The sequence below is a fragment of the Triturus cristatus genome, chromosome 8, assembly GCF_964204655.1.
Source record: "Triturus cristatus chromosome 8, aTriCri1.1, whole genome shotgun sequence".
In the NCBI taxonomy this organism is placed as follows: Eukaryota; Metazoa; Chordata; class Amphibia; order Caudata; family Salamandridae; genus Triturus; species Triturus cristatus.
The window spans coordinates 1432620860-1432643237 of NC_140591.1; the positions used below are offsets into that span (position 1 = coordinate 1432620860).

The 22378-nt window shown below is 46.4% G+C and overlaps 1 protein-coding gene across 6 annotated transcripts in view; it reads left to right on the top strand.

Moving 5' to 3' along the window:
- The window catches only part of CCDC90B (coiled-coil domain containing 90B), a 152425-nt gene that overhangs the window by 103225 nt on the left and 26822 nt on the right, over nt 1–22378 (top strand). For all 6 annotated transcript variants that reach the window (XM_085623225.1, XM_085623226.1, XM_085623229.1 and 3 more), the window contains one exon: nt 19244–19297. In XM_085623225.1, coding sequence (XP_085479351.1) covers nt 19244–19297 — 54 coding nt within the window. The remainder of the gene's footprint in view (nt 1–19243; nt 19298–22378) is intronic.

Sequence of the window (22378 nt, forward strand, 5' to 3'; positions counted from 1 at the left end):
CCAGTTAAGCAGAAGTCACTTCTTAATTGGCTTCATACAAAGAGGTCTGACGTGGTGTTGTTGCAGGAGAAACACCTCTTGTGAGATGATGTTAAAAGATGCAAGTCTCGTTACTATCCACAACAGTTCCATTCAAATGCACTAACCAAAACAAAGGGGGCTGCCATTCTGATAAGGTCTTATTTACCCAATCCAAGTGAACAAGATATACAAAGACGCATAGAGGAGGAAGATGCTGATAAATGGTACAATCATGGGCTAGACATTAGCAATAGTGTCAGTTTATGGTCCAGATGAGGGCAAAGAAAGGTTGCATGCTTGGTTCATCCCCACTTAGCTCAACGATCATTAGATAGTTAGTCTGCAGGGATTCCAATGTTGTCCTTGAACCAAGTATGTGATTTTTTTTCAATCTTCCTCCTGGTTGATGCCCCTCCTATAAGCCTGAAACTTATAGATGTTTGACACCCACAACATGTAGGGAAGCAGGACTACACATTAAATTCCAATATGCATAGGTTGCATTCAGGAATTCACTATATCTTCTGTGTATTCCTTGGTCAGAACTTCTGCGATTAGTACTTGCATCCTGTCAGACCATACACCTATGACAATTATAATAAACGTCTCCCCTCCCCAGAGATTCCTCCCTATAGGACATGGAAGATAAATGAAATAGTGTTTTTTGAGACCCGGTCCTTCAAGCTAATAAAAAGAAAAGTTGTGGAAAACTATTTCAAATAGAATGAAACAGAGAGGACGTCTTGGGCGGACAATCTGGAATGCAGCCAAGGCGGTGGTGAAAAGAGAAGTAATCAAGCATACAACAACATTCCTCTGCAGCACCAAGTGAAAAAGACTGAACCTTGAGGCAAAAATTGCTCGATTAGAATCGGAATTAAAAAATAAAAACACCATGAAAACACAAAGAGCATTGTGTGAAGCGTTGGAGGCTTTTCTGATTAAAGATGCAGCCAACACGGTGTTGTGTGTGTGTGTGTGTGTGTGTGTGTGTATATATATATATATATATTCACTGAAAAAACCATAGGTTTCACACATGTTATAGTTAGCGGAAATTTTACTGATAAAAAACCAATGAAATTCCCCCGTTATAGTTAGTGCAGGCAACTATAACTCACGCGACCGCAATCCTCTGCTGATGCTAATACTGTATTTAGACACTTATTTGCCCATGTCTTCTTCCATACATTTTTAGCTATACATATATTACAAATATTTTTTTTTCATAAAGACACATTTGTCATCAGCAGAAGATTGCGGTCGCGTGAGTTATAGTTGCCTGCACTAACTATAACGGGGGAATTTCATTGGTTTTTTATCAGTAAAATTTCCGCTAACTATAACATGTGTGAAACCTATGGTTTTTTCAGTGAATTTGCAAGGTTTTTTAAATGCTAATTCCTAACTATAACGTGTGTGAAACCTATGGTTGTTTCAGTGAATTTGTACAGTTTTTTAAATGCTAAGTTACTTTACGCCATTCGTGGCGTGCGCGCCCACTTAACGCAGTTCGTTCCGTGCGCGCACGGTGCGCTTCGCGCACCGTGCGCGCACAGTAAGCACGCGGTGCGCTTCGCGCACCGTGCGCCCACTTTACGCAGTTAGTGCCGTGCACGCACGGTGGGCACGCGGTGCGCTACGCGCACCGCGTGCCCACGTTACGCTAGATGGGCCATGTACGCACGATGCGCTTCGCGCACCGTGCGCACATGGAGGACATATGATGCACTTCGTTTTGAAAGGTAATATTTTAATTTTTCGTAAAATTTTTAGAAGCCATGCACAAATGGTGACCTTCGGGCACCATTTGCACACGGGGTGGACAGAGTGTGGATAATTTTTTTTTTTATATAATTTTTTACCGTACGCGTACGGTAAGCGTAATCGGCGAAATTAGCGGAAAAAAAAAATTCCGTTTTTGGCCTTGGGGGATCTTTGGGGACCCCCCCACCTTGGCTATGTGTGTGAGAGCTGTCTAAACAGCCCCTTTACATGTTTTTGTGCTTTGTATTTTCATCATCACTCTCAGTGCGAGAGAGAAAATGGCGGCCGCCGCTTCCTGGTTTCGGCCGATTCGAATGTTTACTAAGATCTAAGAGCCAATCAGAATCGCGCTCGCGCACGCCACCGTACGCGTACGGTAAGCGTACCGTAAGCGCACCGTAAGCTGGCTCAGATATATATATTGATTTAAAGGCTATTTTCTCAGAATCTACTGAACAGATTTACACCAAACCTACAAAAGGCACTTCCTTGACCTGAGGACTACCTCTCTGCCAAATTTCAAGTAATTCTGTTCAGCCGTTCGGGCTGTAGCCCTGTCTAAAGGTCCTATGGAAAAATGCATGGGAAAAACGCGTTTTGGGACCCCCCTTTTATCTCAGCCCCCGCTTGACGAATCCCCCCGAGACTTTCAGGGTAGGAGCGGAGCGTAGCGCCCCACCTATTTTGAAAAATTCGCGAGGATTCGTCGACCGGCGCCAAAGTTATTCAAAATAGAATGTTGTGGATTTCCTATGGAAACGTGGTCCTAACTATAACTACCTACTGGCAACCGCCAGTAGGTAATATATATTGACATCTTAGAATCTATGTGTATTGACAAACATAGAGAAAGGGAATTGCAGGGGCTCCTAGCAATTAATTAAAAAAACCCCGGCTCAAATTGTTTTGAGTACATATCTCTAATACTATTGCAGTATAAGTTATAATATTTGTTATGTCCACACACTCTGTTTCATGGTATTTTAACTTGAATTGATTATGCCCCCATAATATTTTTGGCATCAAAAATGTGTCGAATACTTGTCATAAAATATAAAAAATGAAAAAATAAGGAAAAAAGATAAGCAACTAGCTCTCTTGAATTTTATCATTCACTTTTGCACTAATTTTGCACTTTATCTTGTGTGGTTTTTAAACATGAAAACTTGCAGTATACATGTCACTCTTGAAGGACTTGAACTTGTTAAGAACTCGGTTATTTGACATATAATGTGCAGTTATTTTACACTACGTGCCTAGACTAGTCATAGATTTATCTTGTTATATTTAGGCATTACATGTATGTTTTACAGCAATTTTGTTATATAATTATCTTTTAACCGACGATTTTGTAGTTCTTTTACCAGTCTTTCTTCTATGTCATTTGCTGTTGTAGGCTTACATGCTCCAATGACTACGTCTGCAAGTGTATGCTATATAAACCAATGCAAATTCACACACTGTGTCATGTGATCAAGGCCCGTGGAAAGGGCTGAAACGCGTCATGGCGACCTCTTACACCGAATAAATTCTATTGCACCGATTTGTGGTCCGTATCCGTTTGTTTGCCTGAAGGAGTACGCAGTACGAACAGAGCATCTAAATATATATATATATATATATATATATATTACCTACTGGCGGTCGCCAGTAGGTAGTTATAGTTAGGACCCCTTTTCCATAGGAAATCCGCAACATTCTATTTTGAATAACTTTGGCGCGGGTCGATGAATCCTCGCGAATTTCTCAAAATAGGTGGGGCGCTACGCTCCGCTCCTACCCTGAAAGTCTCGGGGGGATTCGTCAAGCGGGGGCTGAGATAAAAGGGGGGTCCCAAAACGCGTTTTTCCCATGCATTTTTCCATAGGACCTTTAGAACGAGCTACAGCCCGAACGGCTGAACAGAATTACTAGAAATTTGGCAGAGAGGTAGTCCCTATGTCAAGGAAGTGCCTTTTGTAGGTTTGGTGTAAATCTGTTCAGTAGATTCTGAGAAACTAGCCTTTAAATCAATATATATATCTGAGCCCGCTTACGGTACGCTTACCGTACGCTTACCGTACGCGTACGGTGGCGTGCGCGAGCGCGATTCTGATTGGCTGTTAGATCTTAGTAAACATTCGAATCGGCCGAAACCAGGAAGCGGCGTCCGCCATTTTGTCTCTCGCACTGAGTGTTATTTATCAAACATGATGCCCAAAAACATGTTACGGGGCTGTTTTGACAACTCCCTCCCACATAGTCATGTTGAGGGAGTCCCCAAACATCCCCCAAGAGCAAAAACGGTTTTATTTTTTTTTCGGCAATTTCGCCGAGTACGCTTACCGTACGCTTACCGTAAGCGTACGGTAAAAAATAGAAATAAAAAAAACACTATCCACACTTACCCCACCCCCTGTGCTTTTGGTGGCCGTAGGCCACCAAATGTACAGGGCTTATTACATCAGTAAAAAAACTATATTTTGGCAACATGAAATTATAAAATCGAAATAAAAAAAACACTATCCACATTGACCCCACCCCCTGTGCTTTTGGTGGCCGAAGGCCACCAAATGTACAGGGCTTATGAAAGTTGATAAAAACCGTGCACGGAACGCACTGCGTTAAGTGGGCGCGCACGCCTCGAATGGCGTAAAGTAACTTAGCATTTAAAAAACCGTACAAATTCACTGAAAAAACCATAGGTTTCACACACGTTATAGTTAGGAATTAGCATTTAAAAAACCTTGCAAATTCACTGAAAAAACCATAGGTTTCACACATGTTATAGTTAGCGGAAATTTTACTGATAAAAAACCAATGAAATTGCCCCGTTATAGTTAGTGCTGGCAACTATAACTCACGCGACCGCAATCTTCTGCTGATGACATATGTGTCTTTATAAAAAAAAATATTTGTAATATATGTATAGCTAAAAATGTATGGAAGAAGACATGGGCAAATAAGTGTCTAAATACAGTATTAGCATCAGCATAAGATTGCGGTCGCGTGAGTTATAGTTGCCAGCACTAACTATAACGGGGCAATTTCATTGGTTTTTTATCAGTAAAATTTCCGCTAACTATAACATGTGTGAAACCTATGGTTTTTTCAGTGAATATATATATATATATATATATTCAATCTTTATTCGGCGAAGCACACAGCCATAAAAGGTACTATACATTAAAACAATGTCATTTTCATTAAAAAACATAATTCATCTTAACATAAGTCTAAAATGGCATCACAATATACTCTCCTCTTGCAAGACCACTAACTTATACATGACTGTAAATACTAACTGGTTTCCCAGAGAACCTCTGTCAACATATCGCTAATCATAAATACACTCTCAGTCTTAGTCATGTCTGGTTTAATTAGATCTCACCATTGCTCTTAAACAGTGTGTATCCACTAATAAAGTCCGTTCATTCTGCAGAAGTTGCATGTGCAAAAGTGCAATTCGAGCCTGTCTAAAACCCTTATCTTTTAAATAGAGGTTAAGATAGAGACGCTTGGGATACGTAAAATATTTGCATAAAAAGACAAAATGTAAAATATCTTGTGGAGACCTATTGTCGCAGCCACAAGGCCCTCTATCCTCGGTTCGCGCTATGAAACCGTGAGAAGAGGCCACTAAATGATGAAACCTGTTAAATCTAAAACGGGTAACTACAAAACGATCATAAGCGCTAGTTAAAATAGTGAGATAATGCTCTATTCCCAGTATTGATTTAACTAGGACATGTGCTCTAACTCTCGGCTTAGTCAATTCTTTTCCTTCGCTCTCTGCGCTTACTTTCTTAGTGAATAGATTATTAATTAGTTTTGTATCCTCTTTCTTCACTGTTCTATAATTTGTAAAAATTTCTATTCTTCCTAGGCTACACAGTGTATCAATAATAAATCTTAGCCTGGGTATTTTAAGGGCATGATCCAATGAGAGGCAGTCCAAAATTACAGCTTGGTTAAAGGAGGACTCCTCATTGGACCAAATATTCACCCAGCAAAGCAGAGGCTGGACTGTGACTAAGTCGCACACATGCCTCACCCCAAGTTCTTCGTGAACTGAGTCCGTGGGGGTGCCCTAAGGGACTTTTAACAACTGTCTCAGATATTTGTTGTGCGTCGTCTGTAGTTCCACTACTGTCTTGTACCCCCAGATCTCACTCCCATACACTGCCTTGGATATACAAATAGATTGATATAATTTTAAAATCACCACAGGCGACCATGTACCTATTCTGTGTGCAAAATTAGCAATGGCTCCATTGCTTTCTTCTTGTCCATCGCCTTCTCTTCTATCAGAGTGTTCCAGTTTAGTTAAGCATCGAAAGAAAAAACAAGATAGTTAAATGCTGGAACTTTGGCTATACTAAAAGAGCCTGTCTTATAGGTTTTTGTACTATTACCTCGACAGCCCACTTCCATCACAAATGACTTGGCGTAGTTGGAGGACAAGTCCAACCCCTTCATAAAGGTAACAAATCCGTCAATCAAGGCTTTCAATGCCCTTGGGGTGTGTACGTCTGCGTACAGCAGTGCTGGGACTGGTCTGCTGCCTATTCTCGGGGTATCGACCTGCAAAGATATCAATGACGATTCCAACCCATTAATATGCAGCATAAATAAAAAGGGCTAAAATACAGCTTTGGCGCACCCCTCTTGAGCAGTTAAAACTGTCTGGGAGATCCTCCTCTTGTGTAAAGCGTACAGCCGCTGAGGGTTCGGCATATAAAGACATCAGGGCATTTATTATTGAACGCTCTACTCCTAGTTCGTCTAACAGGGACCACCGTATCAAACGCTGCAGTAAGATCCATTAATCCTAAATAAATGGATCCCGCCTTGGCGATTGCGTATTTTGCTAGCAGTAAATAGAGGTTCAAGCATTGTCCCACTGTGGATTTACCTGCTCGAAAGCCATATTGGACCTCTGAGATGATTTGAATTTTGTCTGCCCACTCCACTAGCCTATTTAGTATGACCCGTCCCATAACCTTGACGGTCGAGTCTATCAACGAAATGGGTCGGTACCAATTGGGGTTATCCCTATTCCCCTTCTTATATTTAGGGACGATAGTGGCGGTAGACCAAGACTGAGGCATGTCAGTTAACACTGCTGCATTCAGAACCCTGGTTAAAATTGGGGCCCACACCTCAATGTTGCTTCTAAACAGGTCGGAGGGTGCCCCGTCTGGGCCCGGAGCCTTATTATTGGTCAGTCCCTCGATCCCTATTATTACCTCGTCTAACTGAAAATTAATATAGGAATCACATGGGAGGGGCTCCCAGCCATTGTGACAGTGAACTCCCTCCCCATAATTGTAAACTGTCTGGAAGTGATTCTTCTATTGATCTTGTGTAATGTGATGGCATATTGTTGGTTTATCAGGTTCAGAGAAACTAGGTTTGTTAATGACTTTCCAAAATAAGGAACTATTTTTTAAAATGCTAGCCTCCACCAGTTCATCCCAAGCCTGTTTTTGGAATGTAGTCCTCCGGTTCTTTAATGCTTCTTTATAGTTAATGCGGCAACAATCTACCATATAACTATTGCGTGGAATCTCTTTCAGAGCCATTTTGAGTTTCCTCAATGCTTGAGAACACTCCCTGTCAAACCACCTTGGGTTATCCGGTTGGGCAGTGACCACTGGTGCAATTAAAAGAGCTCTCACTGACTTTGCTATAACATCAAAGGATCTGAGTACCTCTTCCTCTGAAGGTGACGTCTCCGGGCGCTTCGGAATCTTCTGTTGCCTCTCTTTGAAAAGGGATGAATAAAAAACGTTGCTATCCACCTGTGACCACCTCAAGCGCCTCCCCTGGTCAGTTGGCCTTAGTGTCCCTCCCATCCTGCTGCTTTGCACTAGCTTCAGCCCATGAGCCCACATCCCCAGAGTCAAAGGGTTATGATAGCTGAAGGGGCTTTCTATAGTCCAAAAGAACGATATGCTATATGCCAGTGATGATGATGACACAAATAAAATCAATGGTGGTCACAGAGCCCCTTCCTTTATAGGTGGAAGGATAGAGACTATTGGGAGGCATTACTGCATTATGTAAGGTGAAAGTTAGGTCATAAGTGTTTAAAAGAGCATTTAATTTGTGACCATTTACAGAGTGCTCCATGTGCCATTCTTCTACTGTCATGCATGAAGAAGTAGCCTTAGTACTGTGTCCAATGTCTGAACATAAATGTCAATTAAAATCCCCTAACAAAATAAGATTGACCAGTGATAAATCGTCCCCCTGTAACTGATCTAGGAGACCTGCTAGCTTCTTCAAACTTGTTGAGCCCTGATTCCTATTTTTGGCATTATAAAAGTTAATTAGTGTGAGCAGTTTCGTTCTACTTATCACCAGCCTTAAGCATTGTGCCACTGTAGAGTTCCAATTCAGTTCTTTCACTGACCCAAACAGCTCGAGGGCAATAAATATAATTAAGCCACCTTTAGCTCGTCCAAATATCGAACCTTCTGCTGGGACGAAAAACGACTTCTGGCCCTCCAAAAAGTATGTATTTTCCACCTCCCAGGTCTCCTTCAGGCAAATGATCTTATAGGGGGTTACGGAGTGAATACATCTATCATCTTCAAATTTTGAGGCTAATCCTGCCATTCCAAGAGATCAAACTGACCCCACTCCCTCCCTGGGTACTGGGTAAAATGGCTGATATTGTCTTGTCACTTTGATGACCTAACCGGTTGTTCAGGTTAGAGTGATCTGTGGTGTGGTCTACATTCTCTACACACCTGGATCTCCAACTGCGCAGACGAGCTCGCCCCGCTACGCAACCCCAACAGACAACACCCCAGGAAAGCCACCTGGTTCACCACCGCTCTCCAAGTAGCCAGGCGCACCTGCAGACGCCTGGAGAAGAACTGGAGAAACACCAAGACATCTGAAAACTACACCACCTACACGGATGCCATGACGTACTACCACAACCAAATCAGATCCACCAAGAGAAAATTCATCCACAACAAAATCCTGGCCTACTCCACCAACTCCAAGGAACTTTTCAGTTTCATTCAAGAATTCACCAACCCACACAGCGAAGCCACAGACATCACCCCATCCCAAGACCTCTGCGACAAGCTTGGAATCTATTTCCACCTCAAGATCAAAAACCTCTACGACAACTTCATTGACCATCCACCTGGCGCCACAGACGGCCCCCCGCACCCCAGAAACACCAGCGAGCCCACCATCTCCAACTGGAAACCGATCACAGCCAAAGACACCGCCTCGACCATGAAAAGCATCCACTCGGGGTGGGGGGGCCACCGACCCCTGCCCCCTCACATCTACAACAGAGCCGTGGCCAACATCGCACCTGAACTACAACACCACCTTCAAAACAGACACCTTCCCAGATGACTCGAAGCACGCAGAAGTCAGACCCCTGCTCAAGAAGACCACAGCTGACCCCACCTACCTCAAGAACTATCGGCCCACCTCGCTCCTTCCATTTCGCAGCCAAAGTTGCAGAGAAAACAGTCAACAGGAAACTGACACGAATTATTGTAGAGAATGCTGTCCTCGACCCGTCCCAATCCAGATTCCGAAGCAACCACTGCACAGAGACCGCCCTACACGCCACCACAGACGACATCCGCATCCTCCTGGATCAAGGCCACTCGGCAGCCCTCATCCTACTCAACCTATCAGCGGCCTTCGACACCGTCTCCCACGGCACACTAGTCGCCAGACTACACAACGCAGGCATACAAGGAACAGCCCTGGACTGGATCCGATCATTTCTCACCGGAAGAAGCCAAAGGATCAGACTCCCACTCTTCCTCTCCGCCCCCACGAAAATCACCCGCGGAGTCCCACAGGGTTCATCACTGAGCCTCACCCTCTTCAACATCTACATGGTCCCCCTCGCAGCCATCGTCAGACAACACGGCCTCAACATTGTATCCTACGCCGATGACACCCAGCTCATCCTCTCCCTCACTAAAGACCCCACCACTGCCAAACTCAACTTCCAGAAAGGAATGTAAGACGTCGCAATCTGGATGAACAACAGCTGCCTGAAGCTCAACGAATTCCTCGTCCTCGGTACCACCCCTGCTGCATGGGACAGCACCTGGTGGCCGACGGCCCTCGGAAGCCCACCTTCCCCCTCGGACCACGCCAAGAGCCTCTGCATCGTACTCGACTCACCATGAACCGACTGGTCAACGCTGTTGCCTCCAGCTGCTTCAACACCCTCCGCAGGACATTCAAGTGGATTCCCCCTGAGTCAAGAAAGACAGTCACCCACGCACTCATCAACCAGCAGACTGGACTATGGAAACGCACTCTACGCCGGCATCAACAAGTCCCTACTCCGCAAACTCCAGACAATACAGAACACCGCCGCCAGACTCATCCTCGGCGTCCCCCGACACAAACACATGAGCCAACACCTATGAACTCTCCACTGGCTCCCCGTGGAGAAAAGAGTCACTTTCAGAATCCTCACTCACACCTACAAATGCCTACACAACAACGGACCCAAATACCTGAACAACAGAAACAACTTCCATGTACCCAAAAGAAACCTCCGATCTTCCAACCTCGCACGGGCCGAAACCCCGCGCATCCACAAAGCCAGAGCAGGCGGAAGATCGCTCTCTCACATTGCAGCCAAGACCTCGAACAAGCTACCGGCAGACATCAGACGCACCCCCTCCCTGAACACCTTCAGGAAGACCCTCAAGACCCGATTCTTTGGCTAAACTGATCTGCCGACCACCCCCCCCCCCCCCCCGCCCCTTGAGACCCTCGCGGGTGAGCAGCATGCTTACAATTCCCTGATCGATTCTCTCTCTGCCGTTCCCCCCTAGGTATGGCGACCTGCCTCTGGAGGTCAATTACTGTTGCCTGTGCTCAGTGCCCTCCGCTTGTTAATCCAGGTCATTAAGATCCGACAAAGGGGCATAGGTATTCAAAGCCAACTCCATTCCCTCCCACGTGTGCACCCACCTCCAACTCCCTGGCATTATTAGTTACTGGGGTGATGGTGCCCGGCCTATGGAAAAAACCCAGTGGGAGTGGTTTAATTTCTGAAGCATAAAAAGGAAAATCTACCGCGTGTCTCTATGTTGTGTGCTATTTCTGGGAAGCCAAAGGTGACAATCGCGGCATCGCCCTTAAAGGATTTCTTGGATTTTCCAATCCGAGAGACCCTTCTTGATATAAGAATGGTCCCTTGTGTTAAATCTACAGTATAAGGGCAACATGCCGGGACAGATCAATTACTGGCAAAACTGGTCTGTAAATGCTCTTCGGACTTGCTCCCCCCCCCCCCCCCCCCCTTATCTTGCTCCCGCGATTAGGAATTAAGCCTGGGCAAAGCACTACGCTACGCTCGCGTAGTTTGCGAAGTTTGCGCTACTTCGCGAATTGCACGTTGCTCAGTGCAAACACTCGTTGCGTAATGCAGCGGTAATTTTTTGCTTGCTTGCAGTCCTCAACGTCAAGTTGACGTCCACGAGCAAGCAAAATTACATCCCGGCGAGACTTTTTCCTCATTCGCGATCAGCAACATCAAGTTGGCGATCGCGAGCGTGGGAAATAAACCTCCTGGCGAGATTCTCAACGCGGGGAGGTCAGGTTTCTCATTGCGAGTGGTCGCGTATGCTCGCGACCGCTCGCGATGAGAAACTACCAGTCCGCGTTGAGAAAGCTGCGCTCAAGTAAAATCTACTCGAGCGGCAGTAAACTACACCTCGCACTGTGCAAGATGCTCTTTTCAATGATTGCACAGTGCCGGTTGCTTGTCCGCACTGTGCAATCATTGAAAACGACATCTTGCACAGTGCGAACAGGGTACTACGCAGTTCGCGAAGTGCTACGCGTAGCTCGCGTAGTGCGAAGTGCACTATGCGTAGCTACGCGTAGCGCTACTTCGCGAACTACGCCCAGGGTTATTAGGAATGTCGGTCCCTTACGCCCCGGCCTTCTCTCTCCATACCATGTGTTTGAGAATTGAACCTGTTACCAATCTCCTTCTCTTGGACCCCTAGGTCACTCGGGCCCGTTCCCCAATGGTCTGTCAGAGTTTGGTAGTCTGTTTCCTGGCTCATATTGCCCTTGCAAACTGGGGCACCCTGCCTGTGAATGGGCTCTACTCTGGGACGAAACATTAGTAACATCAGAAATAGTTTTCAACATGTTCTCCACTTTCTCTAATGTCTCTCTGGAATCTGATAACCCTTTGTCCAATTTGTCCCAGAGCTTAGAGAACAAGTCGGTCATTAAGTTTGTGATTAATCCCCTCAACGTGTTCCAAAAGTCCCCCATGTCTATCGGGCTGGGCGGAGATTTTGGTGCCTCCTCTCTCATTGTGGGCTCATTTTTCTTATTTGCTTTGCGCAATCTCCTAGGTGCTGGTGACGCCTCCTTCTCCGTGCCCTTATTGTTAATACCGGAGGGTGACCCTCCCCCGTGGTGCATGAAGATGAAACACTTGTACATGGCCTGCCTTTCTCTGACGCCACCGCCCCATGATGCAAAAGACACATAATTGATGGACAGAATGCAGAACAAATCAAAACATTCACCCCCAGTCAAGAGATCTGGGTTAAATCCATCATTCTTTTGCTCCCCATGCCACACCAGTTTAGATCTTGCAAAATGCAAATCAGTCTTGGCCCTGTGCCTCATGGGAATAGTCCAGCCCGAACTGCAAAGCCAGGTCCTCCCTGGACCGGAAAAAAACATCCTAGGACCGGTTTCGGGGTTTCACCCCTCTTCAGCCAGACTAGCTTGATTCCAGTGGCACAGTGAGCCTCGGACCCACGTCTGGGCATATCCGGCGCACTTAGGGCAAGAATGCAAAAGACACACAATTGAGCGACGGAATGCAGAACAAATCAAACATTCATCCCCAGTCAAGAGATCTGGGGTAAATCCATCATTCTTTTGCTCACCATGCCACCCCAGTTTAGACCTGGCTATATGCAAATCAGTCTTGACCCTGTGCCTCATGGGAACAGTCCAGCCCGAACTGCCAAGCCAGGTCCTCCCTGGACCGGAAACAAGCATTATAGGACCGGTTTCGGGGTAGCCTGTTCACTAACCGACTTGCCAACTAGAGGGCTTGTGATAGTTGCTTCCACTTAATCAGCCCGCAAGAGTTCAGGCACCAGGGGACAGGGAAAGCCCATAGATGATCTCCTCTCCGCCTTGTCAATCTCCAAGGAAATGGCCTCCACCGCCTTGGCTAGATAAGAGTCAATGGTAGCCCTTTTGTTGTTAGACAAATGAACCGAATTAGTGGCTTTTCTCTTCCCCATGATCGATAAATGCTAACCGCCACAGTTGCTAGTCAGACCCTAGGGCATCCACGATTATATCAATAATACAATGAACACGTGCTTACCGCTGCTTACACTGCTGTGCTTCCTCTGGCTAAACTCGTGAGGGATCCGTCTCCAATGTAGGAAAATCTAGTCTGCTGTGTCCTGTGGGCTGCATCTAATACAAAAGTGACCAGCCAAGAGGGTAGGACCCGCCCAGCATAGTTCGGCCGCAGACGGTGCCGCACTTGGCCCGGGCACGCCCGTGCTGCAGGGCCCGACCGCAACTTTTATGCGCCTCCGGGCTCAGAGTGATGGCGCCAACGGGCGCAGAGACTGCTGGGGCGTGTGGTCCTGGCTGCCCCCTCCACCAACAACAAACCCACTGTAGAAACACAACAGATGTACTACGAGAAAGGAGACAATGCAGACAGACTGGCTACAAAATACATATGTGAATCATAAGTAATTGGCCAACCACAAATTCACGAGTCACATGAAATGCCTGCTTCAAAATGATCTATCTGAAAACTCACTTGATATCCACCAGCGGCCAACAGTGAATAAAAACTAATAAAGAATCAGCATGTGAGATATAAAAAATCTATTGCTGAGCTATGATGCGGGAATTACTTTTTTAATGAGTCACAAATCAACCCTATATACCTGAGCCCCTTCTTTTATATTGTATACATTTAGTTTATTTAGATGGTACAAACTCCTTTAAGTCAATTCTAAAAAGGGAATTATCAGAACTGTTTTCAGAGTGCCACGGGGCACGCAGGGACTACTGTGCACAACCATGGGGGTTGAGGCCTTTTACTCCTGATGTCCCGGGGCCCAGCATACTATGGATCTGGAACGACTGGGCCAAGTACCCCTTCTGCACTTGACACTCAGTGGTAAACTTGAACAAGCAGTCTAAGGGTCCTTCAGGGGGAGGTGTGGATACAGGTTATCTCTACTCATTCAAAGGAAGGTTATGGCATCCACAGACCACACCACATGTCTCCCTTGAGGTCCCGACTCTAGTAGTTTACTCTCAAGTCCCTGTGCCACTGATTCCTCACAATGTGATTGGGGTTATTCCTCGTTTCCTGTTGGCAACATCCAGGGAATGCTTGCTAGTAGAACTTTAATTCAATAGTCCTCTCTGACTCTGATTACAGTCAAAAGTGTCTTAGCTCCACAGCGCTCTCAGCAGTGAGCTCCTCGGAGCGCAGTGGGCCCATCACAAGTCTTACCCAGGTCAGATCGGATGCAGTCCTCATTGCTCATGGTGACCTACTGGTCACTTCTGCTCAGAATTCGCTGACTCCTGCCTGGTCCACACGGCTTAGTTACTTCCGGCAGCCCCTCCTGGCATACGGGGTTGCTGCACCACTGCCACACAAGGCTATGGCCATAACCGCCCAGCAGTCATTACTATGGCAGTGCCTACTGACATATGAGCTCTCCGCTACAATGTCGCACAGGCTTCTTCCCTTCTCCGCAAGGCAGTCTTTTCCACAGCAGCTCCTTGTGGAAGACAGGGTCACCGCAGCAATGTCACACAGGCTTCTGCACTTACCGCACAGCAATCTTTCATGGTGACCTTCTCCCTGTATACTGGAGTTGCCGACTCAAGTCTGCACACGACCAACAACCCGATTGGTGCAGCACCCCCACTCCTCACAGTGGGAGTCCACTTGCCAGGGCTCCCCACTTGACCTTGCTCCCTCCAGCACTCTCCTCTTCCTCACAGGGCATACTGATCTTGGTAAGCTGGCAGGCATTGGTGCTCCAGGTCCCAGAGCAGGTTGTCTTGGTTTCCGTGGGTTATGCCTTTTACCCCTGTCCTCATCACAGGCAGACGTTTTGCAGGGCTTCCCCTCTCCACACTGCTCGTAAGTTTTTGGGGATCACAACCTCTCCTTCATTTCCTGACACCAAATGTGATTTAGGGTCTGGGTCTTTGAAATTTTATGTTTGGTTTCTGCTAATTTTGAAGTGCATACTTTTCCTCTCCCTCTTCATTTTGAAAAGCCATCTGTCACAGCAGGAGAGACTCCAAAGCCGATAGTCGCACAACACAGGCCATGAGAGTGACTAGAGTTCACACCTGGATGTCAGCCACTGTGATATGTTAATCAAAAGGTTAATCTCTGGCATAATGATTCCTTTCTCAGCCCAATCTCCTTCCAGAGATGTCTTCGCCAAGCAGTCCTGTGCCTCCCAAAATAGAACCCTCGGTCCTCCATGTAATGCACCATTACAGCACACTTACAATCTGTGTGTGTGTACACAGGACCCACACTATACAGCACTGTTACCTCCATGTATTGTGCCACCACAGAATCACATATATTCAGCACACGCATTTACTCTGTGTGCACAGCTCAGTACTGTAGCTCTTTCTGTGTTGTCACTTGCAGGCACACATGCAGCCAGCACACACATTTACTGTGCGCACACTGCACAACACTATACCCTTTATGTACTGTATTCGTCGCAGATAGAGATAACCCAGTACATGCACTCACCATGCACGCAATGAATAAACCTACATCTCTCATGTATTGTACTCTTCGCATGTACACATACAACAGTATCTGCGCTCACCATGCACACACTGCACATCACTGTTCTATCCCTGTAGTGTACCCTTCCCAGGCTCATGTACACTCGGTGCAGAGTCACCACCCCTGCACTACACAGCACTTCACATCTAACTGATGTAGGCCAAAAGTGAATTAAGCAAACAGCAGCAGCACTTTAAAAAGTGAGCGATCCTGTAGACCGCACTCCAGTGACACAGGTTTAAAAGGAATTGTTCACTCCTACTGATGACTACACAGTATGCTGTCACCACTGTGCTCATGCTGCTTAGCCCCTGGTGAAGGCTGTAGCCTTCCACCACTATGAGGGTAGCACTTTGGGTACCCCTCCTGGTCCAACAAGACTGCAATTCTTGGGACAGGCATATGTCATGGCACACATGTATGATCCGTGTTTGCCTAGGACAACAAAAATCAGCATTAGGGATCCAAACATCAGTATGGTTGGTGTTGGAAAATGGCCCTCTCTGAACGGTCACCCCAAACGTTCCTCCTCCTCTTTTTCTGACCTTTTTGTTGACTTCAGGACGCTTAGCACTTTACTACTGCTAACCAGTGCTAAAGTGCATGTGCTCTCTCATCTAAACATGGTATAATTGGTTTACATATGTTTGGCATGTTCAATTTACTGGTAAGTCCCTTGTCAATCAATCAATCAGGATTTATAAAGCTCGGCTAATCACCCGATAGGGTATCAAGGCGCTTGCAGGCCCTGGAGGCTACTTCGAACAGCCAAGTCTTGAGGGCCATCAGAATTTTGAAAGTGAGGTATGGGGGTAGGCTGTTCCAGGTCATTGCTGCGATGTGGGAGAAGGAGCGTCCTCCACTTCTGCTTCGGTAGATGTGGGGATTATGAGCAAGTGAAAGGGAGGCAGTGAATAGTCTTCATAGTTGGTGGAAGTTCAGGCAGTGGTTAATGTAGGCAGGTCCTCGTGTAGAGCCTTGTGTGCATGGGTCAGCAGCTTAAATTGGCATCTCTTCTGTACGGGGAGCCAGTAGAGTTTCCTGAGGTGGGGTGTGATGTGGGTACGTCAGGGAAGGCCGAGGATGAGACGGGCTGCGGCGTTCTGTATGGTCTTAAGTCTCTGTAGAAGGTGCGCGGCGACTCCTACGTAGAGATTATTGCCGTGGTCCAGTCAGCTGGTGATGAGGACTTGTGACACAGTGCGTCTCGTGTGTAGGAGTAGCCACATTGTAAAGGTACCAAAGTAATGGGCCTGCAGCATTGATTGTGCTACCCACGTAAGTAGTTTTTCAAACCTGTCCCAGGCCTGCCATTGCAGGGCCTGTGTGTGCAGTTTACAGCCACTTCAACTTTACATTTAAAACCCTTTGCCAAGCCTTAAACTTCCCTTTTATTACACGTCACCCCTAAGGGTGGCCCTAGGTAGCCCATAAGGGCAGGGTGCTGTGTAAGTAAAAGGTGGGACTTGTACTTTGAAGATTTGCACGTCCTGGTAGTTACAAACAGCCACATTCGTTATGTACTACTGTGAGGCCTACTCTTCTCATTGGTTAACATTGAGAATTCCTAAATATTCTTTAAAGCTGTAATTCCTGATTAGAAAGGAGTAGTTGCATCATGTTTCATATCTTTGGAACGGTAATGATGATAATAAAGTTGGATTTAACATTACTATTTTAGAAATGCCACTTATATGAAGTGGACATTTCTCTGCTCTTACTTCTGTTTGTCGTGCAGCCTATCTTCAATACACATCTGTGGTTGCTGACAGCCACACTTTGGGCATTCCCTCTATATAGCCACAAGCACAGGAAGGGTGGGTGTGACAGAGATCTCATCTGCTTTCTGATAGCTCTTCCTGGGGAGGAAGAGAGAGGGGGAGCTGGCACTTACACCTGAATAGGCAATGTCTTATTTCCCACACAAAGGGCTGATTACACCTACTGATAGTTTGAGCGAGGCCTGGGAAGAAAGGGGGACATGTGCACCTCAAGTGCCTGCTGTGAAGTTAACCCCACTTCAAAGGCACAACTGGGTATAAGCACTGGGGCTCTGGCCCTACCAAAACAGTACACATTTGGACCGGTGAACAACTCTGCCAAGAGTAAAGACTGCTGTGCTCCAAGGATTGCCACGCTGCTTGACTGCTGCTCTCGAAGAACAGTTTTTCTGCTGTGCTGCCCTGCTGCCTTGCTGCGGACAAGGACTGGACCTATCTCACTTGAACCCAGAGTGACTCCCAAAGGCTTGCTGGCTTGCTCCCTGTTCTGAAGTTTCAGGGCCATCAAAGACTTCCTTCAACCCTCCAACAGCACCTAGACTCTGCCAATATGTAAATCCTGCCCTGCCAAGTGGTGCCAATCCAGTCCTGGGCCCTTGAAAAGATGACTTCTGCTGAACAGGAACATCACAATCGTCGCAGTAACGACTGCGTGATCGGAACAGATGCATTGCCCTTTGATGTCGACGCAGCAGCCCATCGATATCATCGCTTCGACAGACTGTGAGGCTTGATGACGACGGACAGCGTGGCTCGACAACAATGCAGCGCCTGCATCGTAAAGGGGTTCGTCAGCAAAGCCTTTATTGCCTGTGCAGATCGGAACAAACGCATCGAGTCTTCGACAGTTGCTCCTTCCACAGTACTATTTTCAGCGGGATCTGTGGGAGTCCTATAGCTGGCCTACCCTCCATCATGGTGGGCCTGGCCTTTGGATTTACCCTGCGACGTCAAGTTACCCGAAGCGCAATATGTTTCTAAGCTACTTTATGATTTACTCTTTAGAAATTCTTAACTCTGGTTCTAATTATTAGGTTTTTTGTAATTTTGGTCTTGTTTTACTCATAAAAATAGAATCTATTTTTCTAACACTGTGTGGAGTATTTTTGTGGTGTTTTCATTGTGTTACCTGTGTGTGTTGCACAAATACTTTACACATTGCCTCTTTAGATAAGCCTGACAACTCTGTGCCAAGCTACCAGAGCGTGAGCACCGGTTATCTTCTAGTGTTTATCTAGCTTACCCTGGCCAGAGTGTTGTTTCCTGCTTGTACAGGGTGCATACTCTGACAACCAGAAACCCCTTTTATATCAGTTGTGCACTCAAGGCAGAGGTACATGTCCATTACCATACCCAGGACTTTTCAGTCCCAGCTGGACCACAATCACTCTCCAAGTAGGCTCTGGTATGATAACAGAAACTGTAATTCACTAACAACCCAACAAACATACCTGTGCGACGCCTTCCTTTCTGCTCTCTTTCCTCATTCTGCTCTGTCTCTCTCCGGTCTCTTGCTCCCCATCTCTATCTTTCTACCTCTTCAAGTCCCCGAGTCACCTGTGCTCCTTTTCCTTTCCCTTCACAGTACCCGTGTGATGCTTTGAATGGATAGTCAAGCAAGAGATGCGGTACCTTTGAAATCCCTAATAAGAAAAAAAATAAGGGGACATTCACAAAGGCACTTATAAGTACATGAAATGGTCTTAAATATCTTTGTGAATTGACTCCTATGGTTTTTCTCAGGGAAATAAGCTCATGTTTCGCAAACCTTTTTGCTGCGTCATCTTACTCATACTACACGAAAAATAAGAGTAATTACTTTTTGGATTGTCAGTTCACAGATCATGAAAAGAAGTTAATAGAAACAAGTACAGAGTTTCATAAAAAGGTAAGCACTTACTGCATGCATGTGTAAATGTGTGTAAAGTGTTTTCAAGCTCATATGTGTTACACAATCACACGGGCTATCTTGTTATTTAAAGTTTATTACCATTTATTAAACATTTATTGTAGATACTACACACACATGCATTGCCTAATCATGTATGATCGAATTTCTAAAAAATAATGGTAGTTTATTTGTAAAGTACTCGATAATTAAAGTGCATTTATGGTAAATGTGCCTTGTTGAGAGAGGAAAAGAGGCGATTATTTAGCAAGGGCACAGCTCTACTGCAGTTATTGCTTTTAAGATGGGATATAATTGATCTTGAACATTCCAAAGTGAAAACAAATCGATGATTAATTTTGAGATGGATTTGAGTAAACTGCACTGTGTTTGGCTGAATCAAAGCTGAAAAGCAAGAACCATTATACAATAATGCACACGCATTGTTACCCTGTAAATGAATTGATTCTGCAAAGCTCACACAATCATGCTATTAATGAAAGGGCGCTGACAGGGCAAATGAAGATTCTTTTAGGCAGTTAGCCAGGGTGAAGAAAAAAAAAACTAACAAGCCAGTAGCTGGGTAATTAATAATGTACACTGTCCTGAACACCACTGCTTCATCTTGAAATAAGGTGACATCAAACCAGTATTTAGGACTACAGTTTTCCTATAAAGATAAAGCAGGAAACAGAACCTGGGATTTTCTAATTGATACACATACTTCAATTTCCATGTAGACGACATATACAGCTTTTGTGACTTCTATTTGTGAATTAAAAAGAAAAAAAAAGAGATTTTAACCGATTTCCAAATTAGTGGGTGTAGGAGAGTAGGGTCTGCTATCCTATGGTCACCCCAAATTTTTGCTTTTTGCTTCACTGGTTTTTGACATATTGAGGCTGTGGGCCTGCTAATCAGACCCCCAGCCTGCTGTTCTCTCTAACTAAATTGACACTATGCACCCTAGGTGCATAACCAATTGGAATTGGATCACCCTGTGAGCCCCTGTACCAGTGTACACTAGGTACCCAGGGCATTGGTGTATCTAAGGCCTACCAGGGGCTGAAGCATGTATTATGCCACCCCAGGTCTGGCCTAACAAATTTGACACAACTGGCTTATCACTCAGCTGGGGTAAGTCGGTGTAACCACCTCTTACTTAGGTGTAGTATGCCTATACCTAACCTTAAATGGGACACCTGGTAACCTATAAGTCACTCCTATGGCAGGCCTTAACAATCCTGAAGGCAGAGTGCTTGGTTCCATGTGAGATGGTGCTCTGGCATGAGCTGAGCCTGTCTGCAGTGTTCGGAACAACTTCCTTCTACCGTTTCCAGATATCGTCATACCATATACTCTTAAGTGCATTATGAACCTCGCGGTTAAATGCTATCTTTGGTTTGGCTTTATCAAAACATGTCGAGTAAGGTGTCATACGAATTGGAATACTAACCCCTCGCCAATTCTGGCGACGGGGTTAGCATTCCACCCTTCTAGAGGGACACGACATGTACAGTACCTGAAACCCGGGTAAAATCAGACATAGCCTCAGCTCCACAAAATGGATGCTGCCACCACAGACACAAGTCTGCCCTCCTGCTGCTGGGAGTCCTTCCAGCTTGGGAGACGTGGACAAAGGGTTTCCTGCCAGGGGAGGTGCGAGCACCACCCCAGACAGGATTTTGTGTATTGGTCAGGTAGGGCTTGAAAGGAATCAGACATGCCTGAGGCTCACAAGGAGCCTCGGTGCATATGCCAGTTCAAACCGGTCGTGGGGCACACCAGGATTGGGGGTGTAACCACCCTCCTTCCTGGTCCCACCCTTAGGGAGGAACCTAGCAGGTAGTCCGGCCCCTAGAATCCGCTTAAAGGTAGGGGCTGTGTCCTAAGACTTCAGACATCCTGGAATCAACTTAACTACAAGAAGAAGACAGGAACTTCGACGCTCTGCTGTACAGAGGACAGAAGGAAATCTCCCCTATGGTCAGGGAGTGACCATCTTGCTAACGCAAGCACCAACCAGCTATTCGACGTCTGCTTTGCCGCCGCCTCCCGCCGGAGCCCGAGCCCAGAGCCCGACAAGACCTGGACCTCCAGACCTCTCACAGCCCGATCCACAGTCCCTGCAAAGAAGGAACCCGTGGAGGCACCGAGACACGTGGAGCCAGCCATCTTGAAAGACCGACGACAAGCTGCAAGCACAACAACAGAGGCTCCCTCCAAGTTGTGCTTTGGGTCCTGAGAAGCCCAACCACCGAGCAGCATCTGCACCAAAGGTGAGCCCTCCAGCATCTCCACGATCTGCGTGGGGCCCCTCTGCACTTTGCATCTCGACGCGCCTGCCCGGTCCCTGGCCCGTTGGCTAGTGGCCATTTTGGCGACCTAACTTGAAATCAACGACGCTGGTCTGGTTGCTCCAGACTGGCCCCAGCTGCTCTCCAAAGGAGCAGCCCCTCTGACCTTGCTGGTCAGAACAATCAGCTTTCCTCTCTTTCCACGACTCCTGCCTTTGCCAAGGCTTGTTTGCTTCTTTCGAGTCGCCGACACCGCTGACAACGAGAGCCTGCGTGGGACAGCTCGTGAACCGACTCCTGGACGTCGTCGACCTTCAGAGACCACGTGGCTGCGGAGACAAGCTACACCTCATCACCTGTTTGCACCCGACATCGCCTGGTACCTACCTGGTGCCACGCCGGTCACTGGCTAGTGACTGTGAACACTGTCCCCTCTGCTTTCAGGTCTTCTACAACTGCGATCCACTCTTGGATCCACCGCATCTCTTCTGGACCGACCGCCTGCAGCATCTTTGTCATAAGGCTCCATTGAATCGATAGAAGAAACCCGACTCACTTCGAGACCTATGCACCCGCTTCCTGTGGGTGAGGTAAAGCTGGCACTCCGGTGCCCAAGTGTAGAGAAACATCTCTAGTGTCTGTGTTTTGAATCTTAAATTCGTAGTCCACCCAGAAGACCCTTCTAGCAGTAACTTTTGAACTTTTAGGCACCCATTGAAAACCTATGGGAGCACGAGTGTAACTATCCTCACTGCACACGCGACCCGTGGACCTCCTGGTCACT